The sequence below is a fragment of the Pomacea canaliculata genome, linkage group LG1 (assembly GCF_003073045.1).
Source record: "Pomacea canaliculata isolate SZHN2017 linkage group LG1, ASM307304v1, whole genome shotgun sequence".
Taxonomy (NCBI): domain Eukaryota; kingdom Metazoa; phylum Mollusca; class Gastropoda; order Architaenioglossa; family Ampullariidae; genus Pomacea; species Pomacea canaliculata.
The window spans coordinates 18,657,238-18,680,006 of NC_037590.1; the positions used below are offsets into that span (position 1 = coordinate 18,657,238).

A 22,769-nucleotide genomic window follows, 5' to 3' on the forward strand; every position below is an offset into this window, starting at 1 on the left:
CCTTCAGCATTGGAAGTAGAAGCATGGAACAGGTCCTTTTGATCACGATTATAGGAACTAGTCACATGACAGAAACCTTTTGCCCCTCTCAGCCTCCACTGAGGACAGAACAGCCTATTACCTGTCCATTAAAAGAACTAAAAACTTTTCATTCCTGCATTTTAGATCAGTTGAATTGCTGGAGTAATTCTCCACCTGAAACAGAAAAAGAACTCAAAAGAAACAGAAAATTTGAAGGCTAATTAGTTCTTTAAAAAATCTATTACCTAAGCTTTGCTCTACCTTGTTCGTCAAACTGCTGTTGCTGGAGTCGCTTTAAGAGTAAGTTCAACCATGGATAGTTTTCTTCGCTTCGAAAGCTTTTTGAGGGCTTGCATCATTTTAAAGGTAAAGCATATGAAAACCTGTCTCGAAAATCAACTTCGTTGCGAGGAGAGACAATGGCAGTAAGAGGAGATCCAGAGCATCCACTTGAGGGGAACAAAGGCATCTTCATTAAGTGGCAGCTGCTTCATGAGAGAGGCCACAGCAGTGTAGTTGCGCCGAGAGCTTGTGAGAGGGATAAGGAGTGTCATGTCATGACCTGTCATGTCATAACTGGTACTACAAGTACCAGTTGTAGGGGAGAACTAATGGAGAGAGACTCACTCGTCAACGTTTGCCAACCGGAACGATCTTGGGCCCGCCTGGGGTTCGCCAGTGACAGCCGGTGCACTCATTGACACTGGCCACCCGTCTTTGCTTTGTGTGCCACGGCGTCCACTGCAGACATATACAAAGACGATAACAAATAAATAACTAAAACATAATATTTACACATTCATACATTCCTTACTACGTCGATGTGTACAAATGTGTAAATATAATGTTCTCGTTATTGCTATGCCATCATCTTTGGAAGTGTTCTTCTTATAAATACTTTGCTGTCCAACGCTTCTAAAGGTGGATACAGTTAAATGTTCATTGGTCGATGCAATAAGGTCATACATGCAATCACTTTGACGTACATTTGCTTTTAAAATGTTCTCTCCGATTTGGTAAACAACAACAATCATAATGTCTGAACATTTTTTGACGGAGTAGAATGACTAACTGATCAACTACACAACGAATAAACAGAGAAACCACACCTTATTTCGTCAAGATTTAATGAAGCTAAGACTAAAAATAATAAACATTATTTTTTTTTATCCTTGAATGATAAGAAATATTTAGGGGAAAAAACCTCACAAAATAAACTTGAAACTTGAAAGACTTGTTGAATAGTCTCGTCCATTATCGTAACGAAGTAATGTCGTGATGGGAACCGTTGGGAGGAACCGTTGGCGATGATGGTGTCTCCACGCGTCTCCTACTGTCGACACACACACACACGGTGGCTGTGACAGGCGACACGCACGCGCTTCCCACACGTGCAGCAATCGACCAACCAGGGTTTAGACAACTTTGACAACTCTCCGCCGTGACGGCCACGTAGTGGCAACGGCGCGGCTACAGTGGATGGCAGCAGGCAACTTTGCTTGGTATAAATCAGCGCCTCGGGCCTGAATTCCAACCTCTTTACCCTTGAGATTTCTCAACAAGTCCATGCTGCTCTGGTCTCGTTCTGCAGACTTGATTGCGAAGTCTTTTTTTTTTTGAGGGAGTACATTTGTGATCTCGCCAGGCCTCGCGAGAGTTTTGGAGACTACAAAAGCACAGGCTGGTAAAGTTCGAGGTAAGTAGTTTCTTTAGTATTTTTTCCACAAGAATCGACAGAGGAATTCTGCATTTTTATTTATCTCGGTTATGGGAAGAAATACCCTTTGACCTTCCGTGGTTTCCAAGCTTTGAACCTCCTGCGTACACAATATATCTTCCTGTGCCTTTTTCTAGCTAGGGTTTCATGCAGTTCTTTCTTTCTATTTGATACTTATGGTTGGTGGCTCTTGAAGAGCTATGAATTTAAATTAATGTCATTCGTAAAAATAGATTGTGAATATCCTTTTTCAGTAGAAACGTGAATTTTATTAATTAAGATAACGGAAAGGTAGGGAAAAAGAGGGGAATGGAATAAGAATAGTAGGGAAACAATTTAGACTGTCGATGAAGAGAGAGATAAACACCTCTGGATGTACAAACATGTTCACACAGCTTTGATGGCTGGAAGGTTTCTGAGAAACAGACACGGTTACATGTAACTCAGTTTCATCGACACTCACGTTAATAAATGTTGATGTGAGGAATGGTGTTTGCGTTTCTGTCGACGACTCCTTACAAAGCCCTGTCTGGCTGAAGCTACAGTTAATAAAATTGAATTATTGAAAAAAGATGGAAGACTGGATAGCTAGATTGATCGAGTGCTGAAGACCGGGGGGATGGGAAGAGGAAGGAAATCATTCACAGTCATTTATCGATATCATTTATAAGAAATCTGTCATTTCCTCTTAAGAAGAGATGATATTTCTTACTCTTATTCTTTCTCTTTTCCTTTCATATTCCTTCTTATTCTTTTTTTATTCTTTCTGTTTTGTATTTTTTTCATTCCTTTTTGGTTTTGCTGTGTTTGTTTCCTTCTTTTTCTGGTTTTTCTAGAAGGAAAGGTTTGTGTTTAATTAGAGTTATTAGGAATCTACTCGTCTTTGCAGGTATATGTTAGTGTTGTGTATCTGTCTCTTTGTTATTCCTCAGTCTTGTTTAGTTGTGTATTTTTCTTCTCGTGAAAAGAACAACAGCAAGAATACCTCTACTGCAACAGAGATAAACGATGTACAGATGTATATTCAACACTGGTTACTTTAAGAAAGGTTGTTTGTAAATTAGTCTGACAGTCAGCTTGCTTTTCAATTTGCCGGGGTCTCTGTGTGTCTGGGAATTTGACAAATACAATCTTCTGTAGAATGACATTTTTACCAAATGACTCCTAAGTCGAAATTGTCGTCTGATCCTTCGAAAACTCAGACACTTTGGATTTCTCATTGCACTGCTTTTTGCTTTATACTCTTGTGAACCCAGAAACTTTAGAAACCCTGACTGTAAAAAACATGGAATACAGTCTCGAAATGAAAGGCTTTGACTGGACTCATAAATAATTTGCTCGGATAAGATTCGAATTACAACTAGAGTTGGTTTGTGTAAAGTGTAATACAAAACTAAGCCTTCGTGTCTCAAAGAAAAAAATGGTAAACTTTCACTTGCATTTTATTCGAAAATATATCTAGATGTTGTAACATCAGTCTAAGCATGCATGTAGCTTCTGTCTCATAAACTAAACTAATATAATTATAAACAAGAAACGGAGAGAATGCACGCATTTCCTTCTGTTCTTCCTCTGCAGAATCCTGAATATTCTCAGTTCTTGTTACTTGGATCCTCTTTGCATCTTCTATGTTTGTCTTTCATTCTCAGTCATTGCTGTTGTTTATTCTTCCGTCCCTCGTGTGCTGTCGATGTCGTTCAGTGTGAGTATGCACTGTACAAATCTTTAAATTAAATCTATTATTATTATTATTATTATTATTATTATTATTATTATTATTATTATTATTATTATTATTATTATTATTATTATTATTATTATTATTATTATACAGACAAACGTACACGCTTGGAAGCACGCACGAAACATATTCACATTGATAACAAATAATGATATTACGAATGAGCAGCCTCCCCCGCAAAAAAAAAAGGAAAAAGCTGTCAAAACAAGAAAAGGTAGTGTGAAAGACATAAATTATGATAAAGTAAGAGAGCGTGCGAGAGAGAAAATGAAAGAAAATAAGAGAAAGAGGGAGAGAAACCTTCTGTTGATCAGTTTTTTTAATGGTAGTGGCGACATATACACATGTCAAAGTTTTCATTTCATTCCATTTATTTAGTGCTATTTCTTTATTTTGATATTTTAAAAACTTAGCTGCTTACGTCGACTGCCGAGAAGAAGCGAGTAAATTCAATTACTTTCATCGGTTCCTCATCTCATGCCAGCGAGAAAAGCTGGAGACATTTCACATCGTCAGAAAATATCCTTTGTGTTCCAAGAGAGAAATTTGAAAAGAATCAAGTGTGTCTTTCAACAGTTTTTTTGTAGTTCCAGAGATCAGACTGTTAAGAAAATGATAAGAGCAGGCATCAGATATCTCAACTTTAATATCTGCTAAGCTGTGAAGACGATTGCTGGATGATTTTTTTTCATCGAGACCTTTCAAACGAGTATTGCGAAACTGAACTTTTCACAAAAGGATCTCACATCATGGACGACCTTTTGTAACAACTGGCCATACGATCTATCTGTTGAAATGCCAGTTATGTACTGTATGTTAAAAATATTTGCAATATGAACAGGACATTAAGCAAGCTAATCTTTGCATGGTCTGCCTTCTTCTCACCTCACCTTCTCACCTCATCATGTTTACTGTGGGTTTGGTCACCCCCACCTTCTTCTTCCCCCACTGCTCCCACAAGCTTTTTTCTTGCAGTTGGCTAACTTGTTGTTTGTTTGTTCCTACAACAGAGGGAGGGTCCTGGCTGGGTGAGGGTGAATGGGTGCGAAGGCGTGGGTGAATATATGTGTGTTTGTGTAAGTCGTGTGTGTAAGATAAAGTAAGGTGAGGGGAGGGAGAGGTAAAGAGAAGTAATTAGAGAGAGAGAAGTAAACACAAATAACAAAGAATAGAATATATCTCCAGGTATTATTGTGTTCAAACATGAGTCAATATTCGTTTGTTATTTATGGCAAGGAAATTTAAAAATTCATTCTTTATATTTCTTTCAGCTCGCTCAAGGACTTGTTTTTGTTTCCTCAAAGAATTACGAAAACAATGTCTTTTTTATTGCCTTAAATATGTGTCCGTACTTTGGCATAGCTTAAGTTCATTTGAAATTAATTGTTGAAAAATAGCACAATAAAAATCTAGAAGTACTGTCTTTAATTTAATGCTCATTTTTGCAACACAGGAACAGGTGATTATTTCCTGGCATGCGGCACACAGTAGGAGCAACCAAAGACTGGACACAGAAATAAACATGGATGTCTAATGATGGCCGATGTCTTGAGGACTGACTACAACAACAATGACTACAAGGCTAGCTTTAGACTACGAGCAGGTCATTACCCACCTTCCCTTACTCATCGACAACCAGACGCGGCTCTGGAATATGACAGAGAATTTCACGGATGGACAGCACGAACAAGTAGAATATTACAAGGTGAGTGTGTCTTCTGCATGACTTATCCAGGTAAAGGTTGGGTGTGTGGGTGTGTGGTTGTGTGTATGTGTGTGTGTGTGTGTGTGTGTGTGTGTATGTGTGGTGTGTGTATGTGTGGGTGGTGGTGATTTTATAGTAGTCCATGTACAAACTAGATCTTATTACACATTTAATCAGCCTCAGGGTGTGTGTGTGGCTTGTCCATATGCATGTAGACGAGTGTGTGTTGAGTAATACTACAGATACGCCCACCCGCGAATTTTAGTATATGTCATCGTTGTGGGGAGGAGATGCTCCGGCATCCATCATTATTCAGCGCTTCTTTCTCGTAACAGTTGGAGGTCTGTACTTTATTTAGCTTTAATGGCCCCCTACAGTCTCCACAGGCCATACTTCAGGGAGATGGGTCTCGGTCATATTTCTTTCCACACAAGGAGGATGCTTTTACATCTGCTCCACGTGTTTGTTCCGATAGAAGCACAAGGAGGCACAACGTATGGGGGATCATTTACATCTGATTTTATTTCCAGGTCTGAATAGATAATATGTTGTTGTCTTTACCTGACGATGAAAATGGTTACATAGTTGTCGGTGGTCGTATAGGGATCTGATTAGGTCTTCATCTCTTCCACAAGGACCTGCTTGTGCTTTTCTTGACCCCTGCTGACTCCTAGCTATTCTGTTTTTCTTTGTTTCAGTTTTCTATCCCACAGTGTTCGGAAATACAGATAATGTGACATGCAGTCAGATTAGCGGTTTTCATTGTTGTTTTTCACACTCGGAACTTGTTGTTTTTGGCTCCCTGTATTACAGAAAAAGATTTCAAAAAATGACTTTCATATTTTTTCTGCTCTTGTTTGTGAATGCTGTTTACTGTATGTCTGATGACAACAATTTCTGCTTTTTAGTTTTAGCGATGGCTGCTTGTAGACAATATTGCTAATTGTCTCTGCTTAGTTGAATATATCCAGTGCAGAAACCTGTTCATCCTCGCCTAATTGGTTCTTTGCGGTATTTGTCCCTTCCCCACTGCCATGGCCAAGTGTCTTCTTACTTACCAAAGTGATTATACATCGAATGAATCGGCATGAAGAACATTTCATACCGATAGGGGGATCTGGAGAAGGTGGAGCAGCTAAAGACGATGACAGCAACGACATTAACAACAGAAACAACAACGACTGCGGTGAAAATACACATTGATGTGAACCATTAAAATGTTTGAGAACGCCTTGACACAGACCAAAAGGAACGCCACACGGGTTCGTCCACTTTGCCAGCTCGGCCCAGTCGTCCATTATTTTGCCTGCCTTATCTGCCATACAAGTTGGCCAAATAAGTTTACGACCTCACTTCCGGGTCCTTACACGTACATCCGGGTGAGGACGCAAAACTTTCTTCTCTATCAGAGCGCATTCTTCCGCTCTGCCGACTTGCATTCAGGGGAAACAACTGGCGAGGCGCTAACTCTGCCGCCTGCCTGTGGGCCAGTATTGTGGAAGTAATGTGCGGACCCAACTTCCATCCGTCCTGCCACATGCGGCTGTATTCAGAAAGACCTTTCCCTGCTCCCATCAATTGTTCTGTTCTCGGGAACATTCTTTTAAAGATTTGTGAAGCGGCAAATGCATGGCGCATTTTGCCACATTCTGTGTATCTTGAGTACTCGGCAAAAGTTTGTTTTGTTTCATATAATGATCCACGTACGAGTCTTAAGCACAGTCAACATTTTTGTTCATCTGGAAAGGAAGGTTTTGTGAAGCGCACTTACGGATGTCGAGCTTAAAGGGAAGAATTCATGGTAAAAATCAGTAAAAAATCAATTTGCTTAAAAATCATTTTAATGCAAACATTTTAATAATCTAATAATATATTTTCTATTCATGCAACGAATATTGCAAATGCAGAAAAATAACATAAAAGTCTGGAAACAGTCAAGAACTAATGATTGTAGACTATATTAACATTAAACTTAAAGATACTGTTGTGCTTCTTCTTGTTGTTACATCGTCAAAGACATTATTCTAAATTCGGCACTGGACAGCAAAAGAGTCTTTTTTAACCGACACTGGACAAGAAGCTTTGGCAGGTGTATGTCGCATGTAGCCATAAACTGAACGGCAAATCCGTGACAACTGGCTTGTGGTTAAAAGTATCCTACCTCTCCCTCCTTTTTAACACCTATGACCGTTAGTGACATCACCGTTGCCCAATAAGCACGCCACTGGCCACATCACTGACGACCTCACAACAAACAAGTGTGACGTGGAATAAGAAGGAGCCTAGCGACCAAACGACTGTAAACATGTCTCCCTGTTTGTGTTGCAGGATGCCCAGATCGGCTTCCTGGTGGTGCTGTTGATTCTGATCGCGGCGGGCAACGCCATTGTTCTCACTGCCATCTCCCTGTCTCGCGAGAGGCGGCGATCTCGCATGAACTTCTTCATCATGCACCTGGCTGTGTGTGGTAAGATGCTGCGTGCTACCTCGGCCTCGGCTTAGTTTTCAGCAACTCCTCTCGTAATATTCATCTTTCGCCCACCGCCTTTGTTTTTAGCTTTGTTTTAAAAAATTAAATCTGATTATCTGATGAATTTAATTCTAAACTAATCTGTATCTGTCAGTCCAAAAATGTGTTGTGCTCGTGATATTTGCATGGACAACATTTTGTGCTTTCACACGATATCGTGTTTTTGGGTCCGTGATGTTTGAAATGCACGTGCATGATAATTCAGTCCAGAATGGGCTTGCACGTGGTTTTTCCCAAAATGTGTATAGAGCTGTTTGCTAAAAGGCTATTAATTTGTTCTGTTTGTGCACCAGTTCATCTGCTTGTCTTTTTGTCAATTAAATGTAAAGACCATCCCATTCTCTTATCTGTGAAAGTAAACCAGACACATGACACACTTCAGCATGCAGAGCTGAACAGAGTACCTTCTGCATCCATCCATAATTTAAGTCACGTGATAGGCTGTGTGCCTTGTCTGATATTTTAGGGTCGGTTTTCGTTGTTGCTTTACTGAATTTTGATACTGGTTGCTAATTACTGTCTGTAAAGTATGATGTTATAGAATTCTTTGTAATAGAGGAACGTTACGATCATTTTATTTTTTTCTGTTTTGTCTGTCCTTTTTTTTTTTTGCGTTCTCATTTTTTCTTTGCACATCTTTTGCTTTGCTATAAAAGTCTCCATTGCTTCTTCTAATACACAACAAATATCACTACTACTACTGCTAATAATAATTATCATTATTTAAAATTAATATACAGCAGCCCACATACCCAAAGCATAAAATCCCGTCTCACGGAAGCGGAGGCTCACAAAAGAATGGAGTTGCCTCCCACTCAGATGGACAAATGCGGACGGCGCTAGGACCTTCCTCCCTAGTTTATGATGTCACGTCCGGGCCACAGTCGTAGCTTATCTCAGATCGAGCGGCTGCCTGCAACAGCCATTTACTTCTGAGAAGCAGAGAACCATTACAGAAAACATTCAGAGCTGATACGAGTTGCCGTTAGCGAGCTCATCCGATTGTCTCCCCTTCAGCGAACCATGATGGCGTATCAGCCGCTCTCTGAGTATGTACAATAAAATGCACGCTGCCATGAGCAAACGCCAAAATCTATCTTCGAATCATAAGCCTTAAACCACGATTTTTTTATTTATTGGACAGAAAAAATTAAGCAGTAAATAATAAAGAATGTCTTATAAAAAATGTTTTAATGATCATACAAATCTTGCCATACATCTCGTGAACCCCCACCCCAGCCCCGGTCAGGAAGTGCTGTGGTGATCTTTATGTTCTTGATATATTTTTCGTTCATCTCATCACTTTTGCGCTATTTCCTTGATGCTTTTCTCCCAGTTTTGGTTTTTCGATATTTTCGGCATTTTGTTTTGTATTACATTGGTGTGTTTTTAATATTAAAAAGTAAAGAGCGTTGTCTTTTCCTGCTGCAATCTTTTGGCACAAGGAGGAATATATGTCCACTTCCTTGTAATTCAATCTCGTGTGTATTTATTTATATATTTATTGAGACCCAGGCTTGAAAATAAACTCACTTCTGGGTAGGAAATCGCATACATCAATGTATTATAAATTATCTTTTTAGACTTTCATTTCCGAGTCTGTGGTTAACTTTATGTCAAGTTTCCAAAGAGTCATGTGACCCAAAGGAGATGTGGAAATGCTAACAATTTAACTCTCTATGAAATATTCCCAATCTTTGGACTTTTCTTCATTATGTTGTAAATGGTCGATATTTGTATTAATTTGTTATATGGAGTAAATATCAACAAATTGAGTGTATCAAACATCCACTTTTACTTTGCATATTCCCCTGCCAAGCAAAGAACGTTTGTCTGTGTCTAATGTTATCTAAGGGCTAATAAAATAGTGCTTGACTAATTTAGTTTGTAAGAAGAAGTAGCAATATTATCTTACAGATTTTTACTTTTGCTGTATTTTGGCAGATCTCCTGACAGGACCTCTAGTAGTGCTGTCCGATCTGATCCACAAGCTGACCATACTGGTATGCTGGGGATGCCATGTGTAGAATACACAAGTTCACTCAGGTGTGTTATTACAATAACTTACAATCTTACAGTTTGTGACTGAGTGCTAACATGGTTCTGCCATTTCCTGTCTGTACCTACGTCTGTCAGTCTGCCAAAATAAAGTGATTTCGTGCGGAAGAAATTATTTTTAAGTGGGTGGATGAGTGTTTTCAAGAACGGGTAGAGAGAGTGCGAGGGGATGTGCGGGTGTATAAACCCTTGTGTGTATCTATATGATAATTGATGTGTGGGTTTTGTGTGCGCTTCATATGTATCTGGCCGATGGTCTGTGTGGGAATGGGGTACAGTCTCAGATGTTAAAGGCTTTCATAATCCTATGTACAAACAAGTTTGAGAATAAAAGATATATATATATAGAGAGGTTCAAACATTGTAATGTTAAATAAATAACAAATTAAAAACAACAATTAATAAAAATTCACAGTCCCTCCCCTGAAGAACTGAAGAGCATCGGAAAGCTTTCAATTGTAAATATATCACCTTTTTTTCAAAGACATGAACTGTGAAGGATTCTAGTGATGTGTGGAAGATGAAAATGAAATGGAATCATTAGAGCACGAGAGATAGAAAGAGAGAGGAGTAGCACTGAGCAAATTCGAGTTGGCGCAGAGCTGATATGTAATACTAAATGGTTAGGTAAAAAAATAGTTTTTATTTCGGGAGGCAAGAGTTTTGCTTGCACACAAGACTGTAGCACACAACAACCATAAAATGAACAGATACATTTCTATGGAAGCACATGCTGATAGCTTATTTTAACCTTATTTTTAGGCCCACGATTGCGATTGATGTCTTCCTCTGAATCTTCTAGTCCCTCTTCACTCCCTCACACCCGAATTTATTTCGTGTTCAGCGGATAACGACATCGTATGAGCTTCACTCAGGGTCTGGATGATCTAGAATGTTCCTGAGCCAGTGACAGAATGTCTTCAAACAGACTGGATTACCCTTTTCTCTTCCACCGGTATTACCCCAAGTGTTATCATCGCCCATATAGTCAGACCCGCTAATGGCGGCGATAAAAGCGAGGAGAAGTACTGTGTGAACAAGATTTTCCACCAGAACCCGGGGCATGAAGTCCTCCGGGCTTCTATAAGCGGAAACCGCAAAGGGCTGAGACCGGTGTATTATCACATCGCATGGACAATTTATCACAGTCTTTCGACATTTTATCTCAAGCCGTGCACTTAAACACATCGTAACTTGTGATGGCCGCCCAGGGCGAAGGGGGGGGGGAGCTCTCGGAGGGTTTTGGCGCATTGTAGTGCAAAATGTCTTCACAACACATAATTTAAACAACATACCCGGATGGACTCAAGGCTAACAGCAACAGATTAATGTAACGATTCCTCGTAGCCCTGCTGTAGATAATAATTTAGTTTGACCTTTTGTCCCTAGGATTGGCTCTATTTATGAGGGGAGGGAGAAAGGGTTTCTTACATATTTTGAACCAAGGATACTTTGTCCCTCTAGATGTCCATCATGTATGCGTCGACTTACATGCTGGTGGCCCTGAGTGTGGACAGACTGGATGCTGTGGCACGTCCCATGCAGTTCAGCGGCAGCTGTAAGTATGTGGAGAGAGGAGAGCATCATCTGTACGAGAGTGTAGCATCAGATGAACGTATGTGGAGAGACAAGATGTCTGTTCAAACACTGCCATTCATTTTCTTTTGTTTCAAGTCTTCTTCTGAATTTGTTTCCTCCTACACACTCCTCCCCTAGAGGACGACAAGAAACAATCAATAACATTTTACAAAGTGTTTTTTGGGGACATTATTTTCTTTAGAGCTCTGGCAAGTTTCTTGTGACCACTTCAGAAAGGGAAAACACTGAATGTTGCTGGTTTTCTGAGACACAGCAGACGTGTTCAAACCTGTAACAATATCATTTATCAGCGAAGTAACGAGGGATAAGGAGTCGGTCCTTAAGCATTATTCAAAGTTAGTGCTTTGCTTGCTAGGATCTGGGATTCCTTTTAACTCTTATTTTATTTCCGTAAAATCATGTATAAACGTACAGCCTGCATTTCCCAATCTTTCCACCACTGTGCGCATATAGTCAGCCCCGCCGAGCTGCAAAATATTAGACCATGGACTTGTATAGGTGGATTGCTGTCTGTCTGCCGAGACCAACGCTTTAGCCTCTTGCGAAGTTCTCCTCTGTTAGTCTTGGCGAGCCTAAACAATGAATGTGGCTAAACCGGAAGCTTTGTTTACACCAGCCTCCTTTAAGCAGTTAACAGGAAAAAGAATCATCGGCAAACATTCCAGAAATACAATTTGTGATCATCTCTGATCATCTCCTTAACTGACCTCTATGTTTACTTTCACGTTGCTAGGTTACAGTTGCAAGTGCCCCACAAGACATTTCTGACACCACTTTACTGTATCCTGTCAACAACCATTGTTTATTTTAGGTGTTTCTTGTGTTTGTGTTTCAAACGTGTCTTTTGCTTTTTTTCTGTGACCAGGGTGTCGGGCAAAGATTTTGGTCATCACAGCCTGGGTATTCTCATTTCTCTTCGCTATTCCTGGCCTTGTTTTGTTCCGGGTGGACAGTCAGTACGGAGGTCCTATGTGTATAATTGACCTTCAGGAACCGTGGCAGTGGCAGGTAGAGATTTTTAATATGATCAACAAATTTTCCCTTTAAGAGTTTATGTCACCACTGGTGTCCTTTACCTGACACTGTTATATAATAGATAGTCGCTGCTGAACTAATAATATTGTATCATATAATAGTGTCTGGGAAAAGAAAATGTTATAATTCACATTGATGCCCACTCTTAACTGCACAATATTACAAATATATATTTCTGCATTTTCACATGACAGTTTAAACAAGTCGTTGCAACTGTCAGGATTCCGTAAGTTGATGTGAATTTGAAAGGAACTGTGTCGACTGTTTGAGGCTGATCTCCCCCGATTGATTGTTTCAGACTTACCTCACCCTGATTGCCCTCGCGCTCTTTGTGGTGCCCGCATTCATCATTTGCATCTGCTACGTTATCATCATCGTCATCATCTGGAGGAGCAGCCATCTTCTGCGTCACAGTGAGAGCTCCAGGCATCGAGGCAAACACAGAGACGACGGTAAGTCAAGACATGTGTAGGCTGCCATACTTTTCTGTCACACTGAGGGAGAACTCTGAGCGCTTGCAATCCTTTTGCTGTGGTTATCTTACCTCCTTGCTGGTTAAAAATTACTTGACTTTTGACCGACTTTTATAGACTCGACCAGACAAGAAATAAACTTTAATTCGGTTTCAACGAGGTCATTTTTTTATGTGCTGATGTAAGAAAATGTTGATGTGTTTTATATCGGCATTCGGTTTGCACTCACTACCTATCGATCGTAGATGGTTAGACACTTTTTTTGTCTTACATCTGGAAACGAACCGGTAGTTTATGTCAAACGATAGTACGAAAACAAAAATCATTGATAAGAGATAGAAAAAAATCTCTTCAGTTTTTATTCATAGAAAGAACAACTTTGCTGAGTGAAGGTGGGTGATCTAAGCTGAAATTTAGTTATCTGGCTAAGAAACAAAATTATTTCAAGAGTGCATTCGTCACTGAGTGACTAAAACTAGATGAATATTTCTGCTCGCGATTTTCCAAACCATCATACCTTAAGCAAGTCAAAATATAACGAACAAAAAAATAATAAGTACAGATTATAATGCATTTCCCATTTTACATTAATTTTATATTATTACATAAACTATTATTAATTTTTGAATAAAAGTATATTAACGAAAAGACTTTCAAAACCGTTAAGAGCATAAAGACTAAGGATCAACAGAACAGAAAACGAGATGTTTGAAGTAAAATTTATTTTGCGTGTCGCGATCCTAAGTTTGAAGTTCAAGCTGCAGAACAATTTAAGAAGTATTTTGCAATGGTCTTCAATAATCTGGGACTTATTTTTTTTAATTTCACATGTCCCTAGCCATGGCAGCAACTGCTCACATCTTGAAAATTTCTCTGTCCTAGAATGGTGGTGATTCAGTGAAAATGAATTCCACCTACAATGTCACCTGTTGACTTGTCAGGGCTCTGCGAAAACATCAAGATTGTGTTCAAGTCCTCAAAGCTTGCTTATATCTCCAAAAGCAGGATCCACATTTCCCCCACATTGTAGTCTTTTACCGAAGAAGACTTTTCTCGAACACAAATGACTAAGAAGCATCCATTTCCTTCTCACAAAAACATTTCCACATGTAATCAATATTTTCCATTAGACTCATTAGAATACCTCTAGTTTCCTGAACACTCCAATGAGGTTATTAAGTCAATGGTGTGGTCATATTTTTCAACTCGCACTAAAAATAAAGGAAGACTAATTCTTATAGTCATTAGAGACATTATTCATCTCGTACAGAAGTTACTTACAACACCGTGAGAGGAAAGCATTGTCTGTCTCTAAATCCATTGAAGAAGGAGAAGGTTGGGTGGTGACACGACATCAAGATGCTTTTGTGTGACATTATTACAGAGTTTAAAATTCAAGAGTTTTATTAAGAGAGGTTAATTAAAACAATGCAGTGATCGGCATAGTCCGCGGTTTTCAGGACTACCCGCCAGCAGAATTGTACTCTTGCAACTTCCTTCCGGTGGCCATTAGGCAATTGCGTCGTCTGTCATCAACAGGAGCTTGTTTGCACGTCCGCAGCTAATTACAAACAAACTCATCGGAACTTGTTTGTTTTTGTTTTTTTTATTATTCATCAATGAATCACCTCCTTTTTTCAGTGCTTTCTTTATCTGTTCAGTTTGGGACATTCAACGCTTATTTCAGGTAATACTCTAAATAGTGATGCTTAATCGTTTGATGGGAGGGCTGCCCTCTGACCCCTATCCTTTTACTTTAACAATGCACATCCGCGTGATTTATCAATCCAAGTGAGGAAATCTGAAAAAAATAATAAAAAATTTATACAAATATGATGGAGCATGGTAGGGTAAAGGCGCTCAGTCGCCTGATGTCCGTGAGGAGAAGCCAGATCCTGGTAAAATTAAGTGAAGTGTAGGAAGTCGTTTAGGTTATTCAGATTTCAGCCACTTAGTCGCATGTTTTCTAAACACTGCATAATCAGTTTTGTCAGAGGTAATAATCATAATGTTACCATCATCATCATCATCTTACTTGCATCAGAATAATTTGATAATATTCCCTTTACTTGATGGTGCTCGCTTGTTTATTTTTGCAGATTTGTGTAAGAATCTGACCACATTCGTGCAATCAACGAAAGAAATTTCCACTAAAGTTATGCCAGATTTAGGTTTATTACATCCACGCCCAGATTTATTTTTTCTGAAAACGAGACTAAAATAGACATCAGCTCTGTTTCGCCTCTATGTGTTTCGTGCATGCACATTAATTATTTCAAATATGTAGTTCCACTGGATGACATGTCTTCACGATCATTCTCATATGACATTTAAAAGGCCTGTGCCCTGCCTCTTTCTCTGCAGAAGAAGTTCCTAACTTTCCAGACAAAATCGTTGCGGCATGAAAACTTGCAGGCAGTAGACTGAGGCAGTTCTTGACATAAATATTGACTACACGTGTGCTGTAAAATACAGACTGAAAAGTTCTCCTTTTCTTCCCGACATTTTATATTGTTTCAGACAGGCACCTGTTCTTCATTATCAATTTCCTTTTTGTGATCTCGTTCTGCCAACGGCACTTCGCGTGTCATGACGTCAGCGGGAGCCCACGCTCATTTTTCCGGTTAAGAAAGAAAACATTAGCAAGCAGGGATGCCCTGTGGGCAATGAAAAAGAAAGAGTAGCTCATTTAGCGTGTGTTAATGATCTTGTGAATGTGGAAAAAGGAAATCTCTTTTTAGCTGAAACCATGGCTGATAGCAGCCTTTTAATCTAACTTGACCAAGCAAATAAAAGTTCTTAACTATTTCACCAGAATGGTTTTATTAAAAGGTTTTGTCCTTTTGTCTGTGGATGAAATCACGAAAAATTTGTGTAGCTGGTTAACGGAAAATTGCACTCTAGAAAATAGAAACGACAACGAATTTATACAAATGCAGATGCACTATTACTGTTAGCGTGGGCGCGAAAATCATTCTCTGGAATTTGGCATTGACGGAACTGGTAAACGCCAGTGTTCGATTCCCGTTTAGACGGATAATATTAACATGCACTCAACATATTAACAATTAACATTTTTGACCTTGTTCTCTGCCTCATCCATCCACTGACCACTACCCCGCTCTTCCAGTCCAGGTTAATGAAAAGAAATAAACTGCTTTGCGTGCAGACCATGGACGGTCAGGCAAAGTCCCGCATTACATCAGAGAATAGTTTCTCAAGCAAGGAATATGATCGGCTAGACGGTCAGATCGCAAATTATGAGGAAAGAGACAAGTCCCGTACACAGCATTAACTGATTTACCTCGGGAGAGAATAAACTTATCCTACTCAGTCCAAGTGAATAACTTCATAACGCAGAAATGCAGTTTTCTACAAGTCGTCCCCATGAATAGTCGATGGTTAGATTGCTTTGCTAGGTTCGCCTCCCTGCAGTGCCTCGTCTTTTCACGTGTTTCTCAGCCACAGGATTGTACATTATTGGTGGTCGAACGTGTTGTCACGGCAACTGATGTCAAATGTCTCATCTGCAGAGCTGCTTAACGGAAGGTCCAGTCCTCAGGCGGAAGTCAGCCGCACCAGCTCAAGGGGCATAATCCCTCAGGCCAAGATCAGAACCATCAAGATGACGTTTATCATCGTCCTAGGTTAGTGTTCTTGACCGAACCTTCAACTCAATGTCTCTCTGTATCATGTCCTTTCTCTTTACTTCTCATCTTCTTTAGATAACTTCATTTTTTTCCAAAAAGTATATTTTTATATATACATATACACAAATATATTTCGTAATAAATCTGTTATGCATGGATCTGTCTCTTTATTTGTGGTTTGTCTGCTATTTATTATTTATCTGTAATCTGTCATGCATTCCCATCTTTCTCTTTCTATCAATCTTTTATTCCACTTCTCCTTTTAATGTCCAAATATTGTTGTTCATCAGTTTTCATCATCTGCTGGAGCCCCTACTTTATCTTCAACCTGTGCGGGGTGTACGGTCTAGTTCCTAACACAGTCGAGTGGCAAAAGTTTTCTACCTTCATCCAGAGCCTGGCGCCCCTCAACTCCGCCGCTAACCCAGTCATCTACGGCATCTTTAGTACGAGAATATGTAAAAACCTCAGGTAACTGAGTCGGGTGCACTAGGGGTGCTGTGCCTTCCTTGAAACAAGCGCAGCATGTGCAGGGCCTTACGAGAGACTGTCCCTGATCTTTGACCTCCAAGAGCTAATGTTTTCACTAGTTAGAGTTTCCATAAACTAAACTATTCCCTTTTGAGACTGTTCCCACATTTGTTATGGTACTAAACTATTTCTTCAATCTACTCTCCTCACAGACTGTTCCAGAAGCAGAATTTTCACGAAGTAAACTATTCCTGAACAGGATTGCCCCCGAGCTAGGGTATTTGTACACTGGTCTGTATTATAACTTTTTGCTACAGTTGCCGAGCTAGTCACTAAATTAGAATGTTCCTGAACTAGACTGTTCTTAAAATTTATAGACTGTTTAGTGTTCCCGGCCTTACACTGTCTCTGGAATATTCTTGGAAAAATGCTTCGCGAACTATACTGCAATTTTAACCAACTGTATATGGAATAAAGAATAGGTGGGAAATCCCTTTTGTACAACCCAAATTTATTTAACAAATACATGGTGCTAAGCCTTGGGTTATAAAGTTCTGAAATACAAACCACGCGGAACGTTTTGTGCTTTCGAAAAGAGTGATTCTCTGAAACGGTTAGTCGACACAATATCTTATTCAAGTTTGGGATTCTTGCCACCAATCTAGTATTAAAATTGAACAGGATAAGTCACAAAACAGGTTAGTAAACTGTTTGGTGGATATTTTTATGTTTAAGGAGTCGCCAAAATAAATGAAATAAACGCTAGAGAAAACGATTAAGATGAAGCCTGAAATTAAGAAAAGCCATTTCATTGTGGTCTCCTAAACAATTAGTTTGTTTTTATAGGTAAAACGCTTAAATTTATTTTTCTTAAATATGTTTCATTTCTGCACGTGAGAAGGACTACCTGAAATCATATTTTTTAATGAAGACTTATAAAGATGACGATACTGATGATCGGAATATTAAGATGTAGGACGAGCAGCTTAATTCCAAGCACAAAATATTTTGATCTTCAAGATTTTCTGTCCTTGCAGACGGACCTGTGTGCTTCGCAAGATATCGGACCATATCTGTCAGTGTTGCAACGAAGAGTCGCCAAGACAGACATCGGCTACCGACTACACCAGTATGACGGAGAACGACGAAATCCGGCTGACCTCTGACCCGCGCGGTGGCAGCCCCTCTAGCGCCAGGGTACCGTACGTCAAGCAGAGACTGAGCGAAGCCGACAAAGCCCTCCTCTCACAACACGTCCGCACCCGGTCCGAGGAGGTGTAACCGAGTCATGTGAGTGGCTAACCCTGCCCAGGCGGACTCTAGGTGTGGTCTTCGTCAAATCTTCTGATCAGGAACCGTGTGACTGGACCGAACAAAGCAAGTCTGAACGCCAAGGTTGTTTTCTAGCTTTTAACAAGAGAACACCTGCAGGAAAGACATACATGATGCTTCTGGAAGGATGTTGCACAAATGTAGTGCAAGCGCCGGGTTTGGTAGTAAAAAATCATTTCCAGCTTGTTTACCAGTACTGTGCTTGTCTTCAAAGAAGCGACTTAATGGTCGAGGCGCAGACAGCGTAGGAGTTAATATTTCCCGTTTCAACATGGACGATGACCTAATGGTGGTGGTGGTGGACGGGAAGACGGGGGCTGCAACTTCGGAGTAAGTTTAAAAAGACAAAACTTTTAACTTTTAGAAGATATAATTGTGAAAGCTATTTCTCAGAATCCGAGAATAGGAAGAAAAATAACAATGGAGGGGTAGGGGGACAAAGAACAGCATTCCTGTCGGTAACACAGAAAACATTGATCTGCCCTGAAGCAAGATGGAGTTGCCACTGAACTCTGAAGCTGTAACTGCGTTAAAAGAAAATTTGGAATGCGGAGGACAATCCTTTGGCTGTGTCTTGTCTTTACATCTGACATTGCTTTTTTCATGTTGTGTTGACTTTAGGAGAGATACCTGCATAAACACGATGTTTGTAACGCCCACACTCCCACCCACCCGACTCCCACACACAAACTCTCACCCCAGCACATACCCTTGGGTGCATGACAAACACTCGGTCAGCGAGCAGGTGTGATGAGAGCAGAGACTGGAGACAGAGCAGACGTGTAAACCTTTTCCGTTGTGTTCGTTCGCCTGTACACGTCCCTAGCAAACTGAACGCCAATCTCTCCCTCAGGTCAGCCTTAACGGTGGCTGTGACCCTGATGACGTCATGTCTTCAGGCTCTTACGTCACACCCATCATCCTTTTCACATTTCATCTCAGTGTCGACCTCGCTGGCGCAGTTTGTTACATTGCTACAATGTCTGTGACAGGACTGTCAGAATGACAATGTTAGGAATCATGTGACATGTTCAGTAGAGTGACTTTATGACAAAGCCTGTGGCACAGGATGCCTTTGCGGTTAACATGGGCTGTTACTCCTCCATTTCAAAACATTACCCCACCTTTCCCCTGGAAAAAAATTGTACCTTGATTGGGTCAGCAGGAGGTCACAACCTAAGCACACTGTGCAATAACATCAAACACACATATATATATATTAGCGAGAAGAAAAAATACATATAATCAAAGATAATTATTAACTATATTTTATTTCGCCTCTCTAACCTTGCCTCTGGGAGTTGGCCTTGGAATCATCACCAAACGATCAGGTCATGCACTCAAAGCACACCTGAGAATAAGTGAGAAGTACTTCTCAGTTAAGTTTATATAGGGAACATTGTGTGTTTGGTGTCCTGAGAGTTTGACTAATATATATTTTGTGACCATACTGTTTTCTCGCTTCTTTTTACAGTATATATTTTACAACTACAATTTAACAAAAATTGAATATATATATTATTCGGCACACTTTTTTTTTAAAAATCAGTGGTGATTGTACATGTAGACGTAGGTGCAGCAAAACAGACGACCACCATAAGAACAAAAAAGAGACAGAAGACTGACAGAGAGGCATGCAGAAAAAAGATAAATAACAAAATGTTTTACTTGACGTTGTTTATAAATCGACTCTGCTTCTTAATTTTATTGTTATTGTGCCTGATTGAGCTGCTAAGCAAGAACACAGCTTAGCAAGCTCCCGTTTAAAATCATTATCACTTATGTCCTATGTATGACTTCTATGTCTGGAATCATTACCATTTATCTGTCTTGTCAACAAATCATCGTTTGGTTATGACTTTGTAATCTCAATGGGCAACGCGAGACTTGAACGTAGACTTACAATCGGGGGAATCAACATGGCTTCCAAATTACACACTAGCTGCTTCTATCATGCAGCAGCATTTATTTAATTACTAAATAAATTAGCAAGATTGTGATTCACTGCATGATCCAACAGATAGCACACAGGCTTGTCACACTTGCCGTATTTTAAAGGCGTACTGTGGAACTAACTTTGCTACCATGGCTACCACGCATGATACTTCTTCAAAGACCGGCAATGGCCATTCTAGTTACCTATGTAATCATCCCCGGATAAGTTCAAAAGATTGAAGCACGGTGGACTAAATGACTAGGAGAAAAGATTCTTGTGAAAGGTCTGTCTGGTGTGGCGAACACGGACCGAAGGAGGCCCGAGATTTCGTTAAAGATTAATGCGCGAAGAGCGAAGAGTCCCGCATATTATGGGATGTTCAATAGTACGGACTTCTGGCTCGCTAACGTGGTGGTGGGATATCGACAGATGTCACAGAATAGAAGAAAAGGCATTGACTATTGTGGCGTGCGTGATTGTCTTTCGAACTGGAAAAAAGAAAGAAAGAAAAAAAGAGAAAGAAGGATTTGACTGAGTGGAAGAGGAGATAACGTGAGAACAGATCGAATAATTTCCGTGGGAGGCTACAGGGCCAGTTGAAGGCTGCAAGCCATAAGATATAAAAAAACCCGGTATTTGTAATTGGCTAGAATTACCTTTTCCTGTCTGAAGAAAAGCGTTACAGACAGATGAACATCTTCACTGCATAGCTTCTGGAGTTTAATTTCTGTTCCTTTTGATCATCAATTGTGAATAATATTTCAGGAATCTAGAATTTTTCATCTCGGGTGAGAAATGAAAGCAACAGATTTAACGGGGAAAATTACTTTTGTAAAATATTTGTTAAGATTACATCAAACAAGACAAAAATAAATTCAACATTTCAACCAGCATCTCAACTTGCTCGAACCTTAAGATCAAACGCTCGGCTATTAGGATGACAAAGTATGGAACAACTTGCAAAAATAATAAATTAAATGAAACCAAGCACAAATAATCACTAAAAATACTACAATTTTGTTTTTTTTATATTAATAATACTTAGAAAAAACATACTTGACACTATATGACAACGGAGATTATCTTTATAAAGCTTCCTCGACAACTGAGCAAATATTTTGTGAAACTCTTGCGGCATCTACAAGAATAATTTAAAAGCCAAGGCTAATTAAAAAAGAAATAAAATAAACTTTTAAAAGAATGTTTTGTGTTATTGAGATGAAAAGAACAGTAAAAGTGTGTTTTTGTATAAGCAGCGAGGTGTGAGTGGTTCTTCGTGTCCAGGCTACGACGGTAGAAAGCGGTGTCAACACATTTCGCGACTCAGAATTTTTCACTTAAAATACATTATCTATTTGTTGCTGATGTACATAAACTGAGGGGTGGGGTTAAAAAAATAGTAGAAGGGGAAAGAAGTCACATGACCAGAGAGGTGTAGGGGAGTGACGTGTAAGAGATCCCCTATTATCTCGAATCCAGGTTTGTATGAGGACGGTGCTGACTTTCTTTCCTTCCCTATTCCCATCAAGTGATGTTCATTCTGACAACAAGTGGCCATTAAGCATCAGCCTATGTTTGATGAAGAAACAGAAATAATGCCTTTTGCGAAATAAAATAACTGACACAATGTGGCGACTTGAATAATTAATCATGTTAACACGTATTCACTCAACGCAGGATTGTTCAGCAAAAGGACAAAAAATAATAATAACTAAAGGAAATAAAATCGATCATAATAATTGACTTAAATTCCTGATGATGCATGAAGGATTTAAAAAATAGGACTGTCAGACTAGTGTGGTTCTAGACCTTACAGATTGCGCAACAAGCTGAAAGTGCTCCGAAAAAACAAACTGTAGACTATGAGAAATAATTGGTGGTTTGGGATAGGTCGTCCGTTATAATATAAGATTAGCAGCTAGCAGAAGTGCCAGCAGACTTTACTATGGACATAAAACATGAAGATCAAATCTCAGAAGTACCACGACAGAAAGATGTAGCTCGACAGATGCCGTCTGTTTATTCTGAGAAAACATTATCAAGGGTTAGACATTTGTTGAACTCTTCTAAAAAGATTGAAAATTATCAAAGAAAAAATTTCCTGTCATGACATGAAGGTTATAGTCAGTAACTTAGAAACATGCTGAATTTTTGTTTTAGACATTTGTGAATAACTTGCCTACATGCCATTTTGTGAAACGCTTTTATCAGAATGGTTATATTTCTATGGATTAGATTTGTGAATTATTCGAAGCCCTGAACAGAATGCATCAAATGAAATAAACTACTTTATTTTCTTTCAAAGCACACTTTTCTGAATGAGATATGAAATGAGAATGAAATTATACATGTGCGTGTGTGTGTGCGTGTGTGTATGTGCGTGTGTGTGTGTGCGTGTGTGTGCGTGCGTGCGCGTGTGTGTGCGGTAGTGCGTCAGCATGTCTAGGTTTCTCGCAGTCAAAATAAATGTAGATGCATTCCGTGCCTTTATGGACACTATT

The 22,769-nt window shown here is 39.6% G+C and overlaps 1 protein-coding gene across 1 annotated transcript; it reads left to right on the forward strand.

The window, feature by feature from the left end:
* The first annotated feature begins 1,321 nt into the window (after positions 1 to 1,321).
* LOC112575117 (cardioacceleratory peptide receptor-like) lies at positions 1,322 to 21,469 on the forward strand. The gene is given in 11 exon segments (XM_025256747.1): positions 1,322 to 1,717; positions 4,939 to 5,184; positions 7,513 to 7,651; positions 9,659 to 9,713; positions 9,715 to 9,760; positions 11,237 to 11,330; positions 12,237 to 12,379; positions 12,705 to 12,858; positions 16,413 to 16,526; positions 16,820 to 17,000; positions 18,038 to 21,469. Coding segments are annotated over 10 exon segments (1,305 nt in total). The 5' UTR covers positions 1,322 to 1,717; positions 4,939 to 5,049; the 3' UTR covers positions 18,282 to 21,469.
* The last annotated feature ends 1,300 nt before the right edge of the window (positions 21,470 to 22,769 follow it).